General features: G+C 39.3%; 1 protein-coding gene across 2 annotated transcripts in view; it reads right to left on the reverse strand.

Annotated features, from left to right (window-relative positions):
• The window catches only part of MAP3K15 (mitogen-activated protein kinase kinase kinase 15), an 82,445-nt gene that overhangs the window by 49,221 nt on the left and 12,701 nt on the right, over window positions 1–20,523 (reverse strand). The window contains exons 2-4 of one of the 2 annotated variants that reach the window (XM_084284264.1): window positions 8,577–8,716; window positions 5,155–5,178; window positions 237–308 (exon numbers count right to left, since the gene is read on the reverse strand). In XM_084284264.1, coding sequence (XP_084140390.1) covers window positions 237–308; window positions 5,155–5,178; window positions 8,577–8,716 — 236 coding nt within the window. The remainder of the gene's footprint in view (window positions 1–236; window positions 309–5,154; window positions 5,179–8,576; window positions 8,717–20,523) is intronic. The other variant, XM_084284265.1, reaches the window with a different exon arrangement.

Here is a 20,523-nt window from a genome sequence, read left to right on the forward strand (position 1 = left end):
AGTTGAACACATGTAGCATTTTTATGTAAATACTATGAGAGAGATTTCCATAAACCAAACACTCCAAGCACAAGATCTAGCTTGCAAGTAATGAGTACTTCAAGATTACAGTTACTTTGAAAGAAAGAACCTACCAAGCATAATTTAAAAAGCATCCTTATAAAAAAAATGCCTAGAAACACAGTAATGAGATGGCATATTTATTCAACAGAAATCAGATTGAAAGTGATACATACTTTGCCTATCAGATTACCACTGTGGTATTCAGGAGGTACTTGAACCCGAAGGAAAGCTTTGTGGTTGGCAACCTACTCCAAATTGAAATAAAACAACATAGAGGAAAACACCACCACAAAATAGCCAAAGAATCAAAACAACAGACAACACATGAATAGAAAAATGATTAAAGACAGAAACAACAGAAAATGAATATAGGTATTTATAGCAAGCCCGTATTTACAAGAACAAGAAAACAGTGCAATAAGTTGCCATCAAGAATGTAAGAGTTCTTTATCTCTCTTATTTGTCTTTACATCTCCCTGTGTCATTATGAACATGCTTTAAAGTCTTACTTTCAAGAATGTGGCAGATTCGTTACCTATTAACTATAATTCAGTCGCTACAAATATGCATCCCTTGAGACAATAACATTTCCATTAAAATTCATAAATATATTTTAAAAGCCTTAGTTTTCATTATGTCAATAGAAACAGTGCCATATTTAATGATAGAAATATTAGAAATAATATTTATTGGGTTACCCTTTGCCTTTTTACTGTTTTCCGCCCAAAAGGAATAATGATTGTCTGCATTTAAGACGCTCCTACTCCTATCTTTCATTCTGTGCCCTTTTCAAACTCTTAATACTTCTGCTGCCTCAGAGGCTTTTTTAGAAAGATATCTTTAGATGATCAGTCACATAACCTTTTATATACTGTAAAAATAAACAAATATAAAGCTGCTTTATGATAGTGCTTTTTTAGGTTACTAAACCCATATAATATATATCACACTTTAGTCAATCCATTGGGGCTAGTAAATTGGAGAAAATGAGTCTAAGTGCCAAAACCTTTTTATTTAGTTTTCTTAAATATTCATTAACCTGAAAAAGTAGAAAGTCTAATTTATACAGCTACTGAAGCTCTGAAGAGACTTTCTGCCAATCACAATAAAAAGTGATTTTTCAATATAGAAATTCCTTCTGGCAAGGATAAATTATAATCCTGTTCCCTTGAGATCAAAGAGAATTTTTGCTAATGACTCCTCCGTGGCCAAAGCATCATTCTCTCCTTATTACATAAGGATTTGACAAAACGAAACCCATTTTAATTTCTGAAAACACTTCTTCAGGTCCACAGACTTAAGTAATAATAAACCTTTTGGTTTAATAGCCATCCTACTTTCCTTTAAATATTTCCCTCAAAAGAAATGAACAGGGTTATTCAAATTTCTCCAGGCATACTATTAACTAAAGAAAAACTAACTCTCTCTCTTTATATTCTGTACTTGCTTTAATAAGTTTTCCAAAGAGGGAAATTCTGTTATTTTCAGTGCTTATAAAGCTTACATTTTCAGTCTCACATTCAAAGAAACTAAATGGATCAAAGTATGTATTTCTGAAACTATGTGCAATCAATGCTAGAACTACTGTGAGAAGGAGTGTACATTTTGCCTCCTGCTCCAGCAGCATTTAAAAACCTTCCTGTGCATTCTTTCCTTCACTCCATCTTGGACATTTTAATGCACCATTCCTTAAAATTTTGTAGATGGAGAGAAAAAAAAAAAAAAAAATCAAGGGAGAAAAAAAATCAAGGGAGAGAAAAAAAAAATCAAGCACCAAAATAAAATAACTTTCACATGGATTTTGTGTGTTATGTTGCTTTGGGGAAAGATTTTTTTAAACAACTAATGTGTTTGAAAATCTTTGGAGTTTTATTTTTTCAGTAAACCAGTAATAGTCTGACATTTAAAGAAACTCCAAGGTACAAGCTTGCTTTCCAGAGAGAAATGCATTTTCCTGCACCCTACAGTCCAGTAGCACCCACCGTGCTCTCAATCCTTGATTTTTCCTTAATGATACAGGAAACAAACTGTTCTGCCAGACTGGATGTTTTTAATTTATTTTATCAAGATAACTTTGACAGAAACAAGGGTGCTGTGCATATGCAATAAGTAAAATTATCAGAAGGTTGTCCTCAAAGGTCAGAGGAGCTCCATGGAAGGAAACCTAACTGATGGGGCACAGAGAATACTGACCTTGAATTTCATACCAGGGCAGCTCTGTCTCTGGGAACCGAACTCCCATAGCCAATAATTCTTTCCTTTTGTATCCAAGCATGCAATAAATTATTGATACAGAATTTTAATTATTTGTTTGTGGGAGTCAAGTAGCACTGACTTACATTCCCCATCTTATCTTACACCTGAAAATCTCTTTCCTGGATGATGGAAGGAAGCTACATCCCCACTTCTCCTACTCTCACACTTTTTCTCAGACATTAAGCTATTAAATCCCCCAAACTCACACCACCACAGCATGTCATTCTATAATTTTCATTGTTAGACCAGCTGTGCTGAAGCCAAGACAAATTAATTGCTCGCCTTTTTTTCTACACATTGTTTTTAGCTTTATGTTCAGTTTCTTGCCTCCTCCTTCTTGATGAATTTGCATAATGCTTTCTTTACAGGGAAATATTAATTCCTTGTTATAAGTAATGCACAAAAAGAAAATCACCTGTAGATAGACACTACCCATTCATCGTCTCTGCATCTTTAATATGGTTCTATATCAGTTCCAAAGTGTGATCTTTTTTTTTTTTTGCACCTTTGTACTTGATTTGAGATTTGCAGGATAAGTTGCAAAGGTGAGGACAAGGAAACCTCAGAGAAAGCTCCTAACTACAATACCCTGTGCAGAAAGTTTCACTCATGCTGCTGGAAGAATGGTGCAATGTCTGGTAGCAATCCCAGTTGTCCCTTCCCTTGTACGCACAGATGTGTGGACGCAGGGCTCATAAGAAGAGGAGAGGATTTCCCTTCATAGAGAAAGCTGTGGCTACCTCTGGGTTGGAGGAAGGCTTAGCAGATTAAGTATCTGTCCTCCTTCCAACATACCTCCACACCCTAAAAAAGAGTGCATTTAAGCTCTTTCTGCTATTTCACACTACAACAGAGGCATACCAATACAAAGATTGCTTCAGTCAGGAAAAGAGAAAGGAAAAGACAAAATCCTAGTACAGTGTATTAACAGTTGATAAGTAACACTGACAATTTAAACTGAAGTGGTTATATGACTATTTCCTTCATTGGACACAGCAAATTCACACTGTTTTGGTAGCTATATAACTAATACTGCAACCCTCATTCACAATGACCTTCCAACAAAACATTGTCTGTATGGTTGTAATATATTTAATCCAGCAATGAAGCAGTGGCACGGTACTGGGACTGTAGCAAACTGCACAGCTGTCATGACACCTCACTGGATCTGGGATGAGTGGAAAGCAGTTATCTATTTGAACTCAATTCCAACTTTATATTTTTATAAGTTTTAACCTATTAATTATTTAGCTTGCTAATTAGTTTGTCACAATTTCTGATAAAAAAAATGGCAAAAGAATGTAATATGGGAGCATATTACAATATAATTTACTATCTAATAAAAGAGAATATGAATAACCTCAAATAAGAGAATTGATACCAGGTGTTTAAAGTCAATTATTTTTTCCTTTGAGTTTTATTCTATTTTTTTCTTTAATAAACTCTTTTTAGAGGAGAAATCAGGATTCCAGTTTCATGATTCCTCCCTGCTCTGTTCCTTTTTTTTTTTTTCTTTCCAGAAAACATGTTTCCATACTTATCGTTTCTTTCCTTCCACATGGAGGTGAAGGAGGTCATAACTCCCTCTGTGGGAGAGAGAATCAGCCAAAAGAAAAGATTGCAGGCTGCTAATCTGATGGTGCTAGGCTGAACTTGTCACCGTCCTCTGCCTTTACTCCATCTCTGGAGCAACCACCAAGTGGCTCTGTCACAATTCTCCCTTTTGGAGGGGAAAGCAAATACTTGTGACATTTTGATTACCCACCAGTTGTGGCCAGAAGGTGGTCAACAGCATTATTCACAAGCAAACGTGCAGTTGTTCTGAGGCCCCTTTTGACAGAGCTGTGGACCTGAAAATGCAGTCCCCACCACACAGTGAAACTAGATCAGAGATCACCATGACAGATGGGAAAATGACCTGGACTTACCCAAGTGCTCAACCTGATCTATCTTTAGCCTACATACAGTGCTGTGGTCAACTATAAACAGCAACTCAAAATAAACTGCTGTAACTAATGCATTCTCTCTTCAGTTCCCTTTAAATGATTAGTTTAGCAAAATCTAAGAATATTTTATTATTTTAATCCGGGTCTATTTTATTTAAAAGAGAATTAAAGTGTATGGCAAATGTAGGGAAAACAGAATGAAATAAATCTAATTCCAATATTTTTGCAAATTCAATAGTCCTCAGCATAACAGTGTACAGTGTTTAATGAAAATAACCTCTGATATGTGTTTTTGACACTTCACATCACAACTGTGTAGGATATTGTGGTACATTATAATAAGCCTAAAATAACTACGAAACTTTATCTTGGTTGAGGTTTACTTACTTGTTTGGTTTTACTTGTATTAAAAGTAAGAATAAGAATAATTTTAATTTGGGAAATAAGCTTTTGCATTCCCCAGCAAAATCTGTGAATTTGGGAGGAAGAGGACGGGTACACAGTAGCCAAATCTGTTTGATATACAAGACAGCCTTAATAAGGCATCACACACACTCATACACATCTGCACAAGTGAGTGAAAGTGGTAGCAGTAGAAAGAGACTTTGAAATTCTGAGTTTGCCTCTTGATCTATGAACCTGCGTGGGTAACATATCTACTGGCACCTTTCTAGAACTTAAAAAGGAACTTAAAAAAAAAAAGGTAATTTTAAAATCCAACTTTACTATGGAAAGGAATTCAACAAGATTTCCACTAGTCTAAACTGTATATAGGGAAAACAGACCTCCTTCTATGGTGTAGAGCATATATATGCTTGGCAGTTATGTTATTAAAGTTGCTTCAAATGTGTTCATTTTGCTTTAAAATGAATGTAGATTTAATACTTACTGTGTTTTTCTGAGATACCATATCCTGGAGAAAAAAGAAAAAAAAAAAGAATAAAAACAATTAGTCATTTTTATTGTAAATTATTATGTCCAATAAAAATAACTGGTATACACATATATACACACACACAAATGTGTTCTTCACAGCATAATCCACATTTTCTGCCAAAGCAAATTCCAAGTAAAGAGACAAAACAACGTCAAAAGAAGTCTCAGTAGTTCAGGTTAGGAAAGAATTAATGATTCAGAAAAGAAACCTATTTAAAGCAGCGTTCAGAAGATGAAGAAAACTAGTACTTGCCACTAACTGGAGTTTCTCAAGCTGGGCACTCCACGTGCCCAGTCACAGACAGAACATTTGTGAAACAAAAGCATTCAAAGATGGAGATTTTTTTCTCTAAGAGAGTATCCTTAAGATACCTAGGCCCCTTTCCTACCTACATGGGCACAGCCCAACACACCCCTACACCTTAGTTCTTCTCATCTTGAAATCTAAAGAGAAATATTGAAACCATGAGGCAGATGATAATTTAATGGACACGTAAACCAGATCTCAAAGATCTCCAGTTACTGGTAACTTTCTCCTCCTTTTGCGATGGTGTGCATGTCCAATGAATACTACTTGGTGAAATAAACAGATCTCCAGATAAGTCACTCTACAAAAATATAGACTTGTTCCTAAGCAAGGTTTTTGATGTCATTTAATTGTATGTGCTCTGACAACCTAAGATGATTCTGCTTCAGTAACTTCTTACCCAACAGCCTGAAATCCACTTGCACAGTAACATCAGTGCCTATGTATGCCCTCAAACCAAATGCCAGGGACCATCTAAGAGGTTTCATTCTGCAAATGTAATCCTCTTGAAATCCAGACTATATATCTTTAATGTGTTTGGAACCAGCCTGTTTTGGAAAAGACATTGGTGAAACTGAAGAGACAACTCTTGGGAGAATTTCAGGAATAGTTCTATGAAATAAGCTATATAGTCAGGCTGTCTGAACCTCACAGCTCTTCCCAGTAGGAGTAATAGCAGGAATACTGCCTTTATAATAATTAGGCTAGCCACTCTTAAGAGGCATATACAGCAACCTAGATCTAAGTAAAGTAATAAATTCCTGAAGGCAAGAGAAAAAAAAAATGACCAAAATAGTCAGCAATAAAGAACCAGCAGACAGTCAACAATACATACTAGGCTTCCTATACCTAAACAGAATTACTGATTAATTCAAACTCTTCAGGCCAATAAAATACGTCGGAATAAAAATGATGGAAAGTTTAGACATCTGAAATATGACATGTCTAAAAATAAACATGTCCACCTAGCTAAACAAGCATCCCCAGAAAAGCTTTATTTACTGCTGATAAATTATTTTCTCACTGGGGTAGAGATGAATGCTTCTGAGAATTATCCAGCACCTAAACCATGAAACACGTCACAAGATCATGAAATATTCTTCACTGAAAGATCCCAAGAACAATCCCTGCCTACCTTCTGAAGTATTCCTAAGAAGAAAGGTGCACTAGTATATTTGAATGGTATCTAACTGTGAGCTTGTTCTCAATTGCAGAAGAGGTATCAAGGACATCACAGTAGGACTGAACTATATGGCAGTGTCCTGCTTCAACTGCTCTAGTGGTCAATCCAGATGATCTCTTCAACTTATTTACAGCAACTTAAATCAAGACTTCTGACCCACAGGCACATCTTACTATGTCAGCCAAGGAGGTTACATAACCAACCACAAAGTAAGGAAAAGGTTAAGCGGGACCTCAGTGGCACTAACAGAGCTTCTAGCAGAAGAGAGAAGGCAGATAATAGCTTTTCTAGCTCTATGTGATCCAGTCATGCTTCAGTGTTCCCAGGTCCCCAGAGTTGTCCTTGGGCTTTACACACTTAGAAGAAAAGCCCCAGAACTGATACGACAAGGACTTGCAAGTTCTGGCAGTGAACAATCTGAATAGCTGGCTAATGGACAGATGTGACTGGAGGTCATTCATCACTCCAGCTATGGAGCACATGCTTGCATATGCTTCTGCACAAACTGCAGAAATCAAAGCCATCCACAGAGGTCCTCACTAGGCAGAGACATATCAATGATGACAAAGATGACTAGCCTGTGCTTTCCAAACTTTGGCACATGCTGGGGAGAACCAAACTGATTAGAACATCTGAGAGACAGCTTTAAAAAAAAAGATAAAATGAATGAAAAATAAAAACAAAAGACCTCTTTGTAGTCAGGTATATTACCACTGCAAGATGAAAAGTTGTATGCCTGCCCACTCCAGTTAGACAGAGGAATGGAAGGCATGCAAGTGTGCCTTAGCACTTCTCTCTTTTATTTCTTTGAGCGCGGGGTGAAAGAGGCTCCATCTCCGAGTTCTTGAGAATCCAGGTCACACAGAAAGGGAATGTACATGTGGACCACCACTTGCAGAAAGGAAGTATGGGGTACTAGACACAGCAGAGTAAAATCCATGACATTGAAAGCAGAAGAAAAAAGGAAAAAAACTGTGACAGAACACAGCTTTTGGGGGAAGAAACAAGAAGACTCATACAACATTAACATTAAACTTAATATTCTTATGGCATCAGGAGAGGTTGGAGAATTCCAAAGAGAATTTTGGAGACCCAGTGGAATGAAAAACATAGGGGAATAAATAAGAAAAAAACAACAACAAAAAAAACACAAAGCACGAAAAACACTGCACTTACAGAAGGTAGCAAGAAAATGATATTAAAAGAATCAGTAGGTAATAACACAAAGAAGAGTCGTCTAAATGTCGTCCAAAACCAAAGAAAATCTAGGTTGTGAAAGACAGAAAAATCCATGACACAGGACTTCCAGTCAGAGCAGCAATTACAGGACTTAAGTGTATAGCATGTATTATCCTACTATAAAAGTGAATGGAGAGGCCTATAAAAAGATTTGATGAGGATCTGTTTATCTTCATCACAGAGCAATAAAAAGATTCCTGTAGTCCTAGCTACTCAGAACCTAGGAGATACTAACCTTATCTGTGAGGAGAGAGTCGATAGTAGGAGTAGGTTGCAATACATTCCTTGTTCAAGTGTCATTATTATACAGTGCATAACTTTTTTTTTTTTTTAAACATGTACTCTAATTAAAAGAAGATGAAGTGGAAGGACAAATTAGACCTCACTTCCAAATCTAACCGTGTGAAGCAAATTCAGTACAACACTAAGGATCTATACTGATAAACAAGCTTTTATACTGTTCTAATCACTGTTGGTTTTCGCTTGTGGATAGTAGCTATTATTCTTAACATGATTCTGTTACATAGCCACCAGGAAATCACACTCAGTCAAAGTTTCAGAAAAAACAAACAAACACAAATGTTTGCAGGATAGGGTAGTTAAAGGTGTTTCTGAAATGAAGCAGATTTTGAAGTGAGAAGCTTACTTTGAGAGACTGAGCAGTGTCAGCATCTGTGTCATGGTAGAGTATAACATTATTTGCCATGTCAAAGCTTTCACGCACACCAAGGTGGTAGAACAGTGATGGTTGCTTGGAAATATCACTCATATCCACAACAGCAACATCTGAAATGAGAGAAGGAGGAGAAAAAGTGCTAATAGTCTTAAAATCCACTTTATTCTTACAAAGAAGTTAAAATAAATCTTGAAACTACACAGAAATTTCAACAGCCAAAATCAATACGCTCAAATAAGGATCATTTTCTCATGGCACAAGTAAATTTTACAACTCATTTAAGATACCATGTCCAGGAAACGATCACAGTTTTACAGTAACTATGAGGCACAGTATATGAATTCACAGTTTGAGGTCACTGCATCAGGGATACTGCAGGCGAAGAAGGAGGTCTACGTTTGCACTGAGCTAGGCCTGACACCCAGAACACCCAGTAAGCTGGAGGGCTTTGAACCTTCAGGAGGAACCTCTGAGGAGAATAGTGCGGCTGAAAATTTGGGAAAAATGCAAGACAGAGTTTATCTTATGATGCTGATGTTTGGAGTACAGGAAATTCCTAACCTGTGGAAAAAGAAAAAGCTTGTGAAAGTTGACTCTTAAAAGCTACACGCATTATGGAGTTCAAGCCAGGGTAGGGGGAGGCTGGAATGAAGGGATTCAACACAGGCAGCCTGAACAAGACTTGCACATCTCTTGGGTAGCACGGTAGTCACAAATGGAAGTGAAAAGTTATGTCAATGGAAGACAACTTATGCAGAGAACTAAGGAAAAATATCCCATGCTATGCAGAGGAGACAAGGCACAGGATATGGATCTGGAACTCACCAATTGGTTCAGATACAAGCCTAAAGGCCAGTACAGAGAGAAGAGGTAACTGGAAAAGAGGACATTTACCTTGAGTTTCCCCCTTGATCCTTGTATTTCTATGCTAGCTAAGAAAGCTGTGGTTTAAAGCTTTCCAAAGGTCTGTATCTCTATGACTGTCTGCTTTCACTGCTGCGGGACAGATGGATGAACTTAAATCCAAAGTATTCATTAGACCAGAGCCTTGGCATTCAAACCACAGGGCAGCCTGAGGTTCAAAACAGATTCCAGAGACTCAGTGCAGCTGGCCATTAAATCCTGCATCTCTGAAGTTGCTAACAGACAGCTCCTGTATCTGCGGGGAACAACAGCGAAGGGTGAGCCACTAATAAACAAGAAATCCAAAAGCAGGACTGATGAGTGAGATTCAAACAGCAGCCAGTTGACCTGGGCTTCACCGAGGCTACCCATCACGAGAATCAATGCCCCACACTCAGCATGCAAGCTCTTGATGAAGCCTGCAATGAATGCACGTTCCTGTAGAACTCCACCTGGGTGTTTTATCTGCAGTCCACAGAAAGTGATGTGCCTCAAAACCAAAACATTGCCAGTCAAGAGCTAGGAAAAAAAAAAAAATAAATAAATCACGGCTACGTGAGAAAGTTCCCTTACCCCTGGTGAATCTCAGATTCTGCACCACCTACTGATTCCCCTTTCTAGTGCCTTTCTACAGCATGAATATAATTCTTAGTATACTGCATACCGTAGGGTGAAACTAACTGTGAGGGCATGAAAGAGTAAACCCTAGCTCCATACCTACATCCAAATCTAGATTATCCCCACCCTCAACATTATAAAATCATTTAATCATTTTGGAAAATGTAAGTGATCTATAAAAGAAAACATTAAGATGAAGGAACAAGCAGACCCAGAATCAAACTACATCTAAGGAAAAAAAAAAAAAAAAAAGAAGAAGTCTAAGATATTGTACTGGCTTTAATGCCTACATAAACTGTTTTTGTGGAACTAGAGTGCTGTGAAATCAAAACTGCCTTCCTGGTGAGAGAATTTAGACAATGTGCTTGTGTAGCACACAGATATTGCATTTTACAATACAATGTGAGCAATGATCCGTAACAGAGTTTATTGCAACAAGGCTGTACGCAGTTCATTGCTGCACAAATAGTAGTCTACAACTGAAATTTGTCATCTATTGACTGCTGCTAGGTAACAACGCAAGCAGCACTGAACCACATTAAATGGACATAAGAACAGAAGCATCTGCCTTAAAAAGGGGGAATTATTCACCACTTACATATTCATTCACACAGATCAAAGGTGATGAATAAGAATGATTTTTTCCTTGTTTATTCACATCTCGTGAACACAACTATGAATAAGGTAAAATAAAATAAAACAAACTGAAGACCAGCAGAGGAGATGAAGACGGTATCACAAAAATATACGTTCAAGTGGAAAAAAAACCTCCGGTAAGATAGTTGAATGGATCCAGTCTGACCATGGGAATCCAGGGATGAGACAGAAGCCAACGCCAGCAGAGTGAAGCAGAGCACCAGAAGATCTGGAGGCTGAGACCCTGCATTCCCAGGGAGGCCTCCACGGCCTTCTCCAGCAGGAGCATCAGGAAGCAAGACTGCTTGTAACTACTTAAACAGCTTCATCGGGTGCCAGTGAAACATCACTGGAGTCTGGTGAGCCCAGCAAGTGAATGCGAATTTGGGTGGAGAACAAAATGACTGACGACCAATTCTTACTAAAGAATGATAGAATCATTTAGGTCAGAAAAGACCTCTAGGATCATCTAGTCCAACTTTTAACCTAGCACTGCCAAGTCCATCCTTAAACCACTTTGCTAAGCTCTACATCTACATGTGTTTTGAAGACCCCCAGGGATGGTGACTCCACCACTTCCCTGGGCAGCCTGTTCCATTCCAGGAAAAACTTTTTCCTAATATCCAACCTAAACCTCCCCTGGCACAACTTGAGGCTATTTCCCCTTGTTTTATCACTTCATGCTTGGGAGAAGAGACCGATCTCCCACCTCACTATAGCCTCCTTTAACGTAGCTGCAGAGAGCAATAAGGTCTTCCCTGATCCTCCTCTTCCCCAGGCTAAACAACCCCAGTTCCCTCAGCCGCTCCTCACGGGACTTGTGCTCCAGGCCCTTCACCAGCTTTGTAGCCCTGCTCTGGACACTCTCCAGGGCCCCAATGTCCTTCTTGTACCAAGAGGCCCAAAGCTGAACACAGTATTTCAGGTGCGGCCTCACCAGAGCCGAGTACAGGGGGACAATCATGTTTTCCCTAGCCCTGCTGGCCACACTGGTTCTGACAGAAGCCAGGATGCTGTTGGCCTTCTTAGCCACCTGAGCACAGAGCACACTGCTGGCTCACGTTCAGCCAACTATTAACCAATACCCTCAGGATCCTTTCCACCGGGCAGCTCTCCAGCCACTCTTCCCCCAGCCCGTAGCATTGCATGGGGTTGTTATGCCCCAAGTGCAGGACCCAGCACTGTGCCCTGTTGAACCCCCCAGTGTACTGAGGTGCTGCTAGTATGGTATTCAGCACCACTGATCACTGGGTCGAAACACACTCCCCAGGACAGTTGCTTTCAGGGCTACATCTCTCTTCCTCATGTAGGCAGTTTGTGAATCACTCAATGAACAATGCCAATAACATCTTAGAGCAAATACTGCTCTTCCAGTTGTCGTGCATTTTGCATATGGTTGATGCTAGAATTTTTCATCTACAGTTCTTGAAACACGGGGCCCTATGCTACAACCACATAGTGTGGTTGCAAAGAGATGATTTCCTTATTTACAGAGTTCAGGAAATACATAAAAGAAAACTACAACAGTGATACCTGCTTAGCAAAGCTTGATTTATGAACGGAAACATAAGTCAATCACACTTCGTCCTCAACTCCCATCCTCCATGTCAGGAGAGCCTGCCCAAAACAAAACAAAACAAACAAACAAACAAAAAAAAAAAAACAACAAAACATACTTCCAGGCTTCTCCTTCCAAATATAGGTTTGACCTCCTTCATTTCCTTCATTACAAACAAGTGTGAAGCAAGAGCTAATGCCAAATTTGAACAAATCTTTCAACAAATGATGAACTTTATGCAATAATTATGCAATAACAGAAGGGCAGAGAGTAGGGGAAGGTACAACGCTTCTGTAAAGGTAGACTTCTAAGAAAACGACAACAATCTTTACAACCTATCCATCACAAGGCGTGGGAGGGGTTAGGATATGTTTAATGTTACACAGAACCAATTTTGGATGACCCCAATTTTGGAACAAATCATTTAAACCCTTTGCTTCATTTCTGCAGCAGAAATTCACATTTTCAAGAGCATCCACATGAAAACATGTCCTTCCTCATTTCTTCTTCAGCATAAGAGATCTTTTCAGCTTCTGTCCTTTCAGTTCTCTTGTTGCATGTAAAACTATTTTCACTCTGAAAACAGTTTTCTTGTTAAGAACCTAAAAACTGGCCTTGCTTTATTAAGAAGCTGATTGCAGTTTATTTGTCTAAGGCTTTGCCTCTATTGTAAAGCAAATACATTAATGTGTATTTTATAGTGCATTAAAGCAATTCATCAGGATTACTAGTACAATCTTGATTAGGTCTCTGCACTGCTGCAGCAGACGGCACATAAATTATTTCTTACATTACATTTCATATATTTCAACACTAGCGTGTCTTAAGAGACCAGACTGGAACCAGAAATAACTACGACAACTGAAATGAAGATTAGAGATCATTACGTGTGGTAAACCAGTAGACTGTGGAACTAATAAATTACCCAACAGGCAAAACATTATTATAGAGAATTAAATCCTCTGGTTTCAACTTCTGTCTGGATGGCACCTGAAGGCATTATATAATTTAATGATCTAAGCAGCTCACAAATCTTCACATGAGTGTTGTAGGATTTATGGCATTGCTAGCAACAACAAAAATAACGTTGTCACCAAGTTTCTGGATTTGTCAGTGAAAACCAGTAAACAAGAGAAAGTGCAGAAGTGGCCTGAAGTGTGCTGAAAGTCTGATGGAATCTAGAAGGCCGAACAAGAAGAAGTCAGAAAAAGTCTGGAGGAAAATAATACAGAACTCTGCCCCTTATTATTCACTAGCATCCTGGGAACAGCTAGGGACCTTCAGATTGCTATTGATTATTGGTGATTTGGATCTCTGTCCTTCGTAGTTAGTGAATAAACAAATGTGTTACCCATGAAACACACTGGAAGAAACTGTCCATATTATTCTTCTGAAGAACAATGCTCCAAGAGAAAACAATCACCATAACCATCCTCAAAAATGTAACTTAAGGATACAAAAAGTGTTTTTTCTGCATGTCTGCACGTTCCTTTAAAGGAAAAAATACAAAAGTTTTAAAAGAGAAATAATTTTGGAAATGCTTAAAAGTGTATTTGAAAACTAGGAACCCTTTTGCAGCTTCTACTTAAGCTGGACCAAAAGACACAGCAACCGTGGAACCTCTTGCCCTTAAAGCACTCACAAACATGAATTGCAATATTCATTGCAAACTGAAATTTAAATGAATTGCGATAGCTTAGCAATAGTTTACGATGCGCCTCAAGAAGGCAAGTTGTTCTTATAAACTGCAATCGAGTTTTGCACAAGAATTCGGTTGAGGCTAGGCTCTGCCTACATGTTTCAGCCCACTTCCTACTTCAGAAAAGGAAACACAGCATCATACCAGGGGTATTTCACCATAGAGGAAATTTAAGAATGAAATTAAATATGATTCCTTGGATGTTCACTTAGGAAAAAAGATTTTTTATTTCTATTCACATTATTGATCTCTGAAGAAAAAAACGGTGAGATTTACGGTGATTTTTAATGATACCAATCAAAAATTTGAGAAAGGAGACAACTTTAAGATTGGCCAAATATTTTTACATAGTTATTTAAGGACAATTATCTCAGGATAGAGACGAGAAGACAGAGAAAATTACATGCTGATTCTGGTGTATTATCCATCTACACCCATTCTGACTATGAAATAAAGCAAAATCTCAACTTAAATATATCTCATTTTTGCCAGCTCCAGTGGATTTGTTGAGTACTGCAGGACTTTTGAAAACCCATGCAAAGGGCAAAAATTCTGAAATGTACTCTTCTGTTTTTCATCTGTTTGCTTAGGAAGGCAAAAGGATTGTCAAAAAGTGACAATTTCAGGCACATGTAGCTTTATCAAAGCCAAGGCAACTCATCTAATCTGTCTTCTCACAAGGAAACTGCCATTTATCTTTTACTCAGGTGTGGCTTCAGCCTTATCTTTGTCTGCCACAGGTTTTACATAGCAAAATGACCTAATGGCAAGAAGGGTGCACCATGCACCAAAACCTATGAATTGTGCTCACCTCATCTACCAAAATAGAAGGTTAAAAAAAAAAAAAAAAGACTGAAATAGGGTCCTTCCAAAAAAATCAACACTATCAGAATAGCAAACATAAAAGTCAGACCTTTCTTTTTCATTTCTTCCTTCCTTTCTCTTTGTCAAAAGTTGCTCTGGAAAGCAATTTCACATCTGCTCACTGAATCTGAATTCTGCTCTGTGAACCTGAATACCACGAATGCTGAAGAAGTCATTTTAACTATCTATTAGCTGAGCAGAAAAGGCATCCTCAGCTAAGGAAAGGCAACTGTCGTAACTTCCCAGAGAGGACCAAGCAAATCCAGAGCCCTGCTGTTGCTAAGAAACTGCAAACCTTCACTTTCCAGATGAGCCTTTCCCTCCATGACAGTGTTGCGAACTGCTCTGCTGCATTTGGAACGAGCACTGAGGCTGGCCGTGTCTCACCTCCAGAGCCAAACCTGGCAACAGCTTGGTTAAGCAAAGTGTGAGGAAAAGTGAATCTATGGACATGTGCTAGAGCATCCAGCACAGCTTTCACGTGGCCCAGCAAGGCATCTCCTCCTTCCGATGCTGCTAAAGTGTCTGCAGCTCTTGAACTCAAGCCTCTCAACTCCCAAGACAAAAAACAGAAATGTGGCAGATTTAATATTACCAGAATGGATAGAAGTTACCAAAATCCTACCTTGGATTGCACTCTGAAAGAGAAGAGAAAGGAGAAGATCAGGAAGCCAGTACACTTGTTTTGCATGTACATATCACAAAGGTGACTTATACAAGTATGCTTCCCTTCAAACTGATGGGAGAACCCCTGGAGGCTTAAAAGGACGCAGGAATGAGCTCCTTCTGGATAGCCATGCATGCAGGTACTCAAATCTGAAGTCCAAAGAAGCAGCCAGCAGAATAAGCCAGCTCAGAAGAAACAGCAGCACATGTAGCTGGAGGAAAACCAGTGATGAAAGCAACCCGTGTGGCACATACACAGAGCTTGAAAGCATGTTAACATAAGCGAGGAATAGAAGAATTATATTTATTACAAATATTTACTTTAGTAACAACCAGAAACTTTTTGTTCTTGGCTTCAGTTCTTACCTGTAACCTTTTGCCCTCTGAATTTCAAATACCAGCCTCAGCACCAACAATTCCCATCCAGCAAATTTGCCCCTGGGGATACAGCACAAACCAGCTGGCCGCCCAAAACAGCAGCGTGGGTAAGACCAAGGGACCAGTGCTCACCTCGAGCTTCCACAGCCCTGCACGAGTACCCATTGCATCCAGTCAGCTCCCAAAGAGGGTCACATTCAGACCCAAACGCACTGCAGCCACTAATCATGTCAGCACCAGGGTGTTACTTTACAGCTGCACTCTGATAATGCATCTTTCATCTGCCCTCGGGTACAGAGTACACGCATTAAAAATAGAACTAGAACATATTTGTCATGCTCCAGTAGTGCTTTCTGCAAATCGGGAGAAACTAGCATTTAAAACTATCAATTTTACTACACTGTGATGAAGTATTCAGGCTGTATTTATAATTGACATGCATTCCTTATTATTAAAATAATCTGTTCCAAAAATTAAATCGCCCGAGAAACTACTCTTCAGTTACAAGCAGCAGAACAAATTACAGTAGGTAAGCAATATTGCCAGGTCTAGGGATTCATTGGAACCCCAGTTCTCATTTATTTTTTTATGTTTTGGGCTTTTTTTATTCATTAGATACATCACCTGAAGCTTTCAATTCTTTCCCTTCAGTTGCATATTAAGGATTTTCTTTGCTGTTAAATGGGTTCTTCCAAAAATCCTTGGAAAGCAAAAGCAAAAGCTTTACAAAATATTCTTAGATTTTTTTAAATAATTAAATTCAAAGTAAAAGTATAAATTTCAAAGAAGGGAAGGCACAGCTCTAAAATTAGAATGCAGTTCTACTAATCCAGAAAAGAAAAAATTCTGTCCAGAGCACGTCTGTGCTTATATTTAACTCAGCTCCTAAGAGAGTCCCTCGGGCTCTGACAGAGCAGAATACACCTGTGCACCTTCGAGAAGCAGTGTGTGAAGAAAAGTAATGTAGCCGACATAATACAGGGCACATCCAAACTCAGAACGCACCTTTAGTGTTTCTGCGCAAGTGTGAAGTAGAAAATATTGCATTATTGGAAGAAGAACACCAGAAAATCATCTGTCACTCAGAAGAGGTCAGACTGTGGATATCTTCCTTTCAGTTAACTGTTTAGGTAAAGAAGGAAACAAAGAACTAATCCTCAGAGAACTTTTCTTGCAATACTGAATTGCAGAAGTTAGGAAATGTGTAATTCACTGCAGAGCATGCCCAAGCTTCGAAATTGCTTAATATTCTCCATGACGAAGCTTTGTTTTCGGTCTCTTAACTTTGCTAGTCTTTGCTTGAGGTTGTGTGGGTTTGTTGTTCGTTGTGGGGTTTTTTTTTGTTTGTTTGTTTCTGTTATGAAAGATTTAATTAAAACCAACACGGCCATTTCTGAGACTGTGTTGGGGAGCTTATTCTTTCGGTCAATGTTCAACATCCTCTTGTGCCAAATTCAGAAGCCAGAATACTTCCGTGCACCAAAATCTGTCAGAAGAGCCAGGCTGTCTAGAATTAGTCTTGCTAGCCTCAAGAAATGTTGCTCATTACGAAGCTAAGACTCATCAGTGATTTGGGCAGTCACAAAGGAGGTGTTTGGCCTCAGATGAGCCAGTCTGCATTCCCCTCATAGTCAGTGTAGAGAGGGGAAAAGCACCTTCAGAGCATCACTCACCTGATCATTCAGAAATCTTCTTCAGGACAAGAAGAACTGCAGCCCAGAAGTGCCTGTTTCTCTCCTTTAGCTACGGTGGGAGTCAAAGATGACTGCAGAAACTCCCACTGAACATGTTTGGGGCAGTGAAGCCACTCCACAGATCCTAGCAGTTCTTCTCTGAAGAGTCAGATTGAACCATTAAAGCATTTCAGTCCTTACTTATGTCACCTCAGCATGTGGTTCCCCGCAGATGTTCCCGCCAGCTGACCAACAAATTGGTGGCCACTGGAGAACTACGGCTCTTCCTCACCAGCACCATACCTGCAGGCACTCTGCCCTCAGGGAACAAAAAGGAAGGGTTGGCACAATTCAGACCCACAGTTAGGATTTCCAAAGGAGACTCTGAACACCTGACTCTTAAGTTTTCTGTAAATCAGGTGCTCCTGGCCTATGGATGAAGTTTTTACTCATTAAATTCCCAACACAATTACCTTTCAAGCCAAATGCAAGTGTTGCATTTGCCTGTAAGCTGATGACATTCATACTATGGCTAGAAACAGACTTTACTTTTTATTTCATACCACAGCTTGTGATATCCTGAAAACAACACAGCCTCAAGTCTGAGGGAGCCAACTCAGTGGTGAGAGAGATCACAGTAAAACACAATAATAATAATAATAAATAAAAAGGCTGCACACACTGTCACTGGAAACCTACCCAGTACACACCTCTTTGCACACTCACCCTTCCTTGAGGAAGGGCTGTAGAAGTTTGCCCACTCCAGGCCCACATGCAAAGTCACAGAGCTTTAGTCACCAACCACAATTAAAATCAGATGGGTCCCGCCAAGGTCTGCATGCCACATGGTTTCCGAAAGTTGTGACATGCGCAAGAGGTCACTATTTATACCATTTCCTTGTGAAATTACAGCCTTCAGGCTCCTGGGTTAAAAACTGAGAGGGAGATCTGATCACTTGGCTCTTAGTCATCTGGGAGGTTTCATGGCTCAGGAAGATGAATGCTCGTGCCTGCCTGTAACTCCTACCTCTTTCCCATGACCCATGCTCTCTGCTTCCCTCCCTTCCCACCCCATCCTCCCCGTGGAGTTTGGACACTTCTGATCTTATCCCTCAGCCTATATTTAATTTGATAACTTCTGCTTAACTTAGTGCAGGCACAGCAGCAGATAGAGGTCTGTCACTGCACTTGATCAGTCCCTCCTGGGAGTGGTATCAGCTACCAGCCTCCTACGAGCCTCCTGGAGAAGTGCTTTAAGAAACCGTTAGACTTTACAAGAACTGAAAGAAATAAAAGTTTAAAAACTTACTTTCATGAAGATCCTTTTTTGTGTATAATATAAAACAAACAAACAAACAAACAAAAACCTTGCATCTGCAGCTAAACAATCAGATACTGTAAGTAGTTGTGATTCTGTAGTAGAATAGAGTCTGGGCTGAGATGAACACCTCTTGAAGAACAGTCATCCACACTGTTGTACAATCATACTTATGGAGTGCCAAAACAAAGTACTTTAATTTACAGTGACTGTTTTTTCAACCATGGAACCATGCATCCAACTGAAGTTAAAAAAAAAAAAAAAAAAAAAAGGCAATAATAAAAAAGGTAAATTAAAATAATTCACTATTGCAAGTTGATATCCCCCGTTCCTAATATTTTACCTAAGCCTACCATCTACCACCTAATTGTTCCTAGGCATGAGTTACAACTCAGAAAGTGTGATTTAGCAGCTAACTTTCACCTGCCAAGCAGCTAAGTATCTACAAAGCAATCAGTATGCCTGAATCCCTCCTCAAAATAGACAGCTATTTACATTTCCCACGTGCTCATTCAACCCTGACACCCAAATGTATCCAAATGAACACTGACAAAGCAGCACTCAAACATTATCATGGCATATTTAAATAACCTGCATTTGTTTCCCTTTTTGTTATTCAGACGTTAGGCAACCAAAGTTTCCAGAAGTCACTCGTTTCTCACTTTTTCCCCAAGTTATTATCAGTGATTGAAAAAGGGCCCTAAACCTACACAGCCAGGATGCTACAAAAAACACTCACCCATCACAGACTGCCTGAGAATGAGATACCTGCTCAGTAATTCTCCCTGCTTTTATGCTCCTACTATATTAAAAGCTTTGACATAGATGCTAGGCAGCCATAAAGAGTAGGCGGCTCACACCAGCCATACTTTTAACTACGCCAGCTCACTGAGGATAACATTCTCTCCTAAACTTCGCTGCAAGTTAAAGAGCCTGGATATTCTGCACAACCTGTCATTTCATTGCCCTAGTTAACAGAGGGAAACGGTGGAGTAAATTAAAAACAGGCTCTTCACACTTGCCTGCTGCACTCGCTGTGTGCCAAGCGTCACATGAGGATATTCCCACTGCAATGTTTACTAGAGCTGAGCTCGCCAGCAGAGAGAGCGTACGGAAAAAACACCCAACCCTGAACCTCACTTGAACCTTGCCTGCAGTTCGGCAGTGGAGGGGATAAGAAAGGTGAACTTTATTTAACTTCTCCTGCACCTCTGCACTTCCTACGCTGGGTCGCAATAGGCACTAAAAGGGATTAAAGTATCATTAAAAAAAAAAAAAAAAGAATATGAACTTCAATGAGAAAGGCTGTCCCTTCCTCCCTTCCTCCCCAACTCAGGCAAATCGATTTCTAGGCCAAGGAGGTTTTGATAAGCTCCAAACTTTTCAACATCCAAACTAAACCACTTAAGAGTCACCCATCATTGAACGTTGGATACCTTGGCTGGGGAGCCGAAAAAACCTGCCAAATCTGCACATCTCCAGCAGGTCACACACTGGTCAACAACATACATCAAAAACATTGGAAAAAATACAGTTATGCTGAGCTTTAACTTCTGCCCAAAGTAATCAAAATACAAAGCATGACAATGGAAAGAAGGAAAAAG

This window comes from Netta rufina, assembly GCF_964035555.1.
Source record: "Netta rufina genome assembly, chromosome: 1".
Classification (NCBI taxonomy): domain Eukaryota; kingdom Metazoa; phylum Chordata; class Aves; order Anseriformes; family Anatidae; genus Netta; species Netta rufina.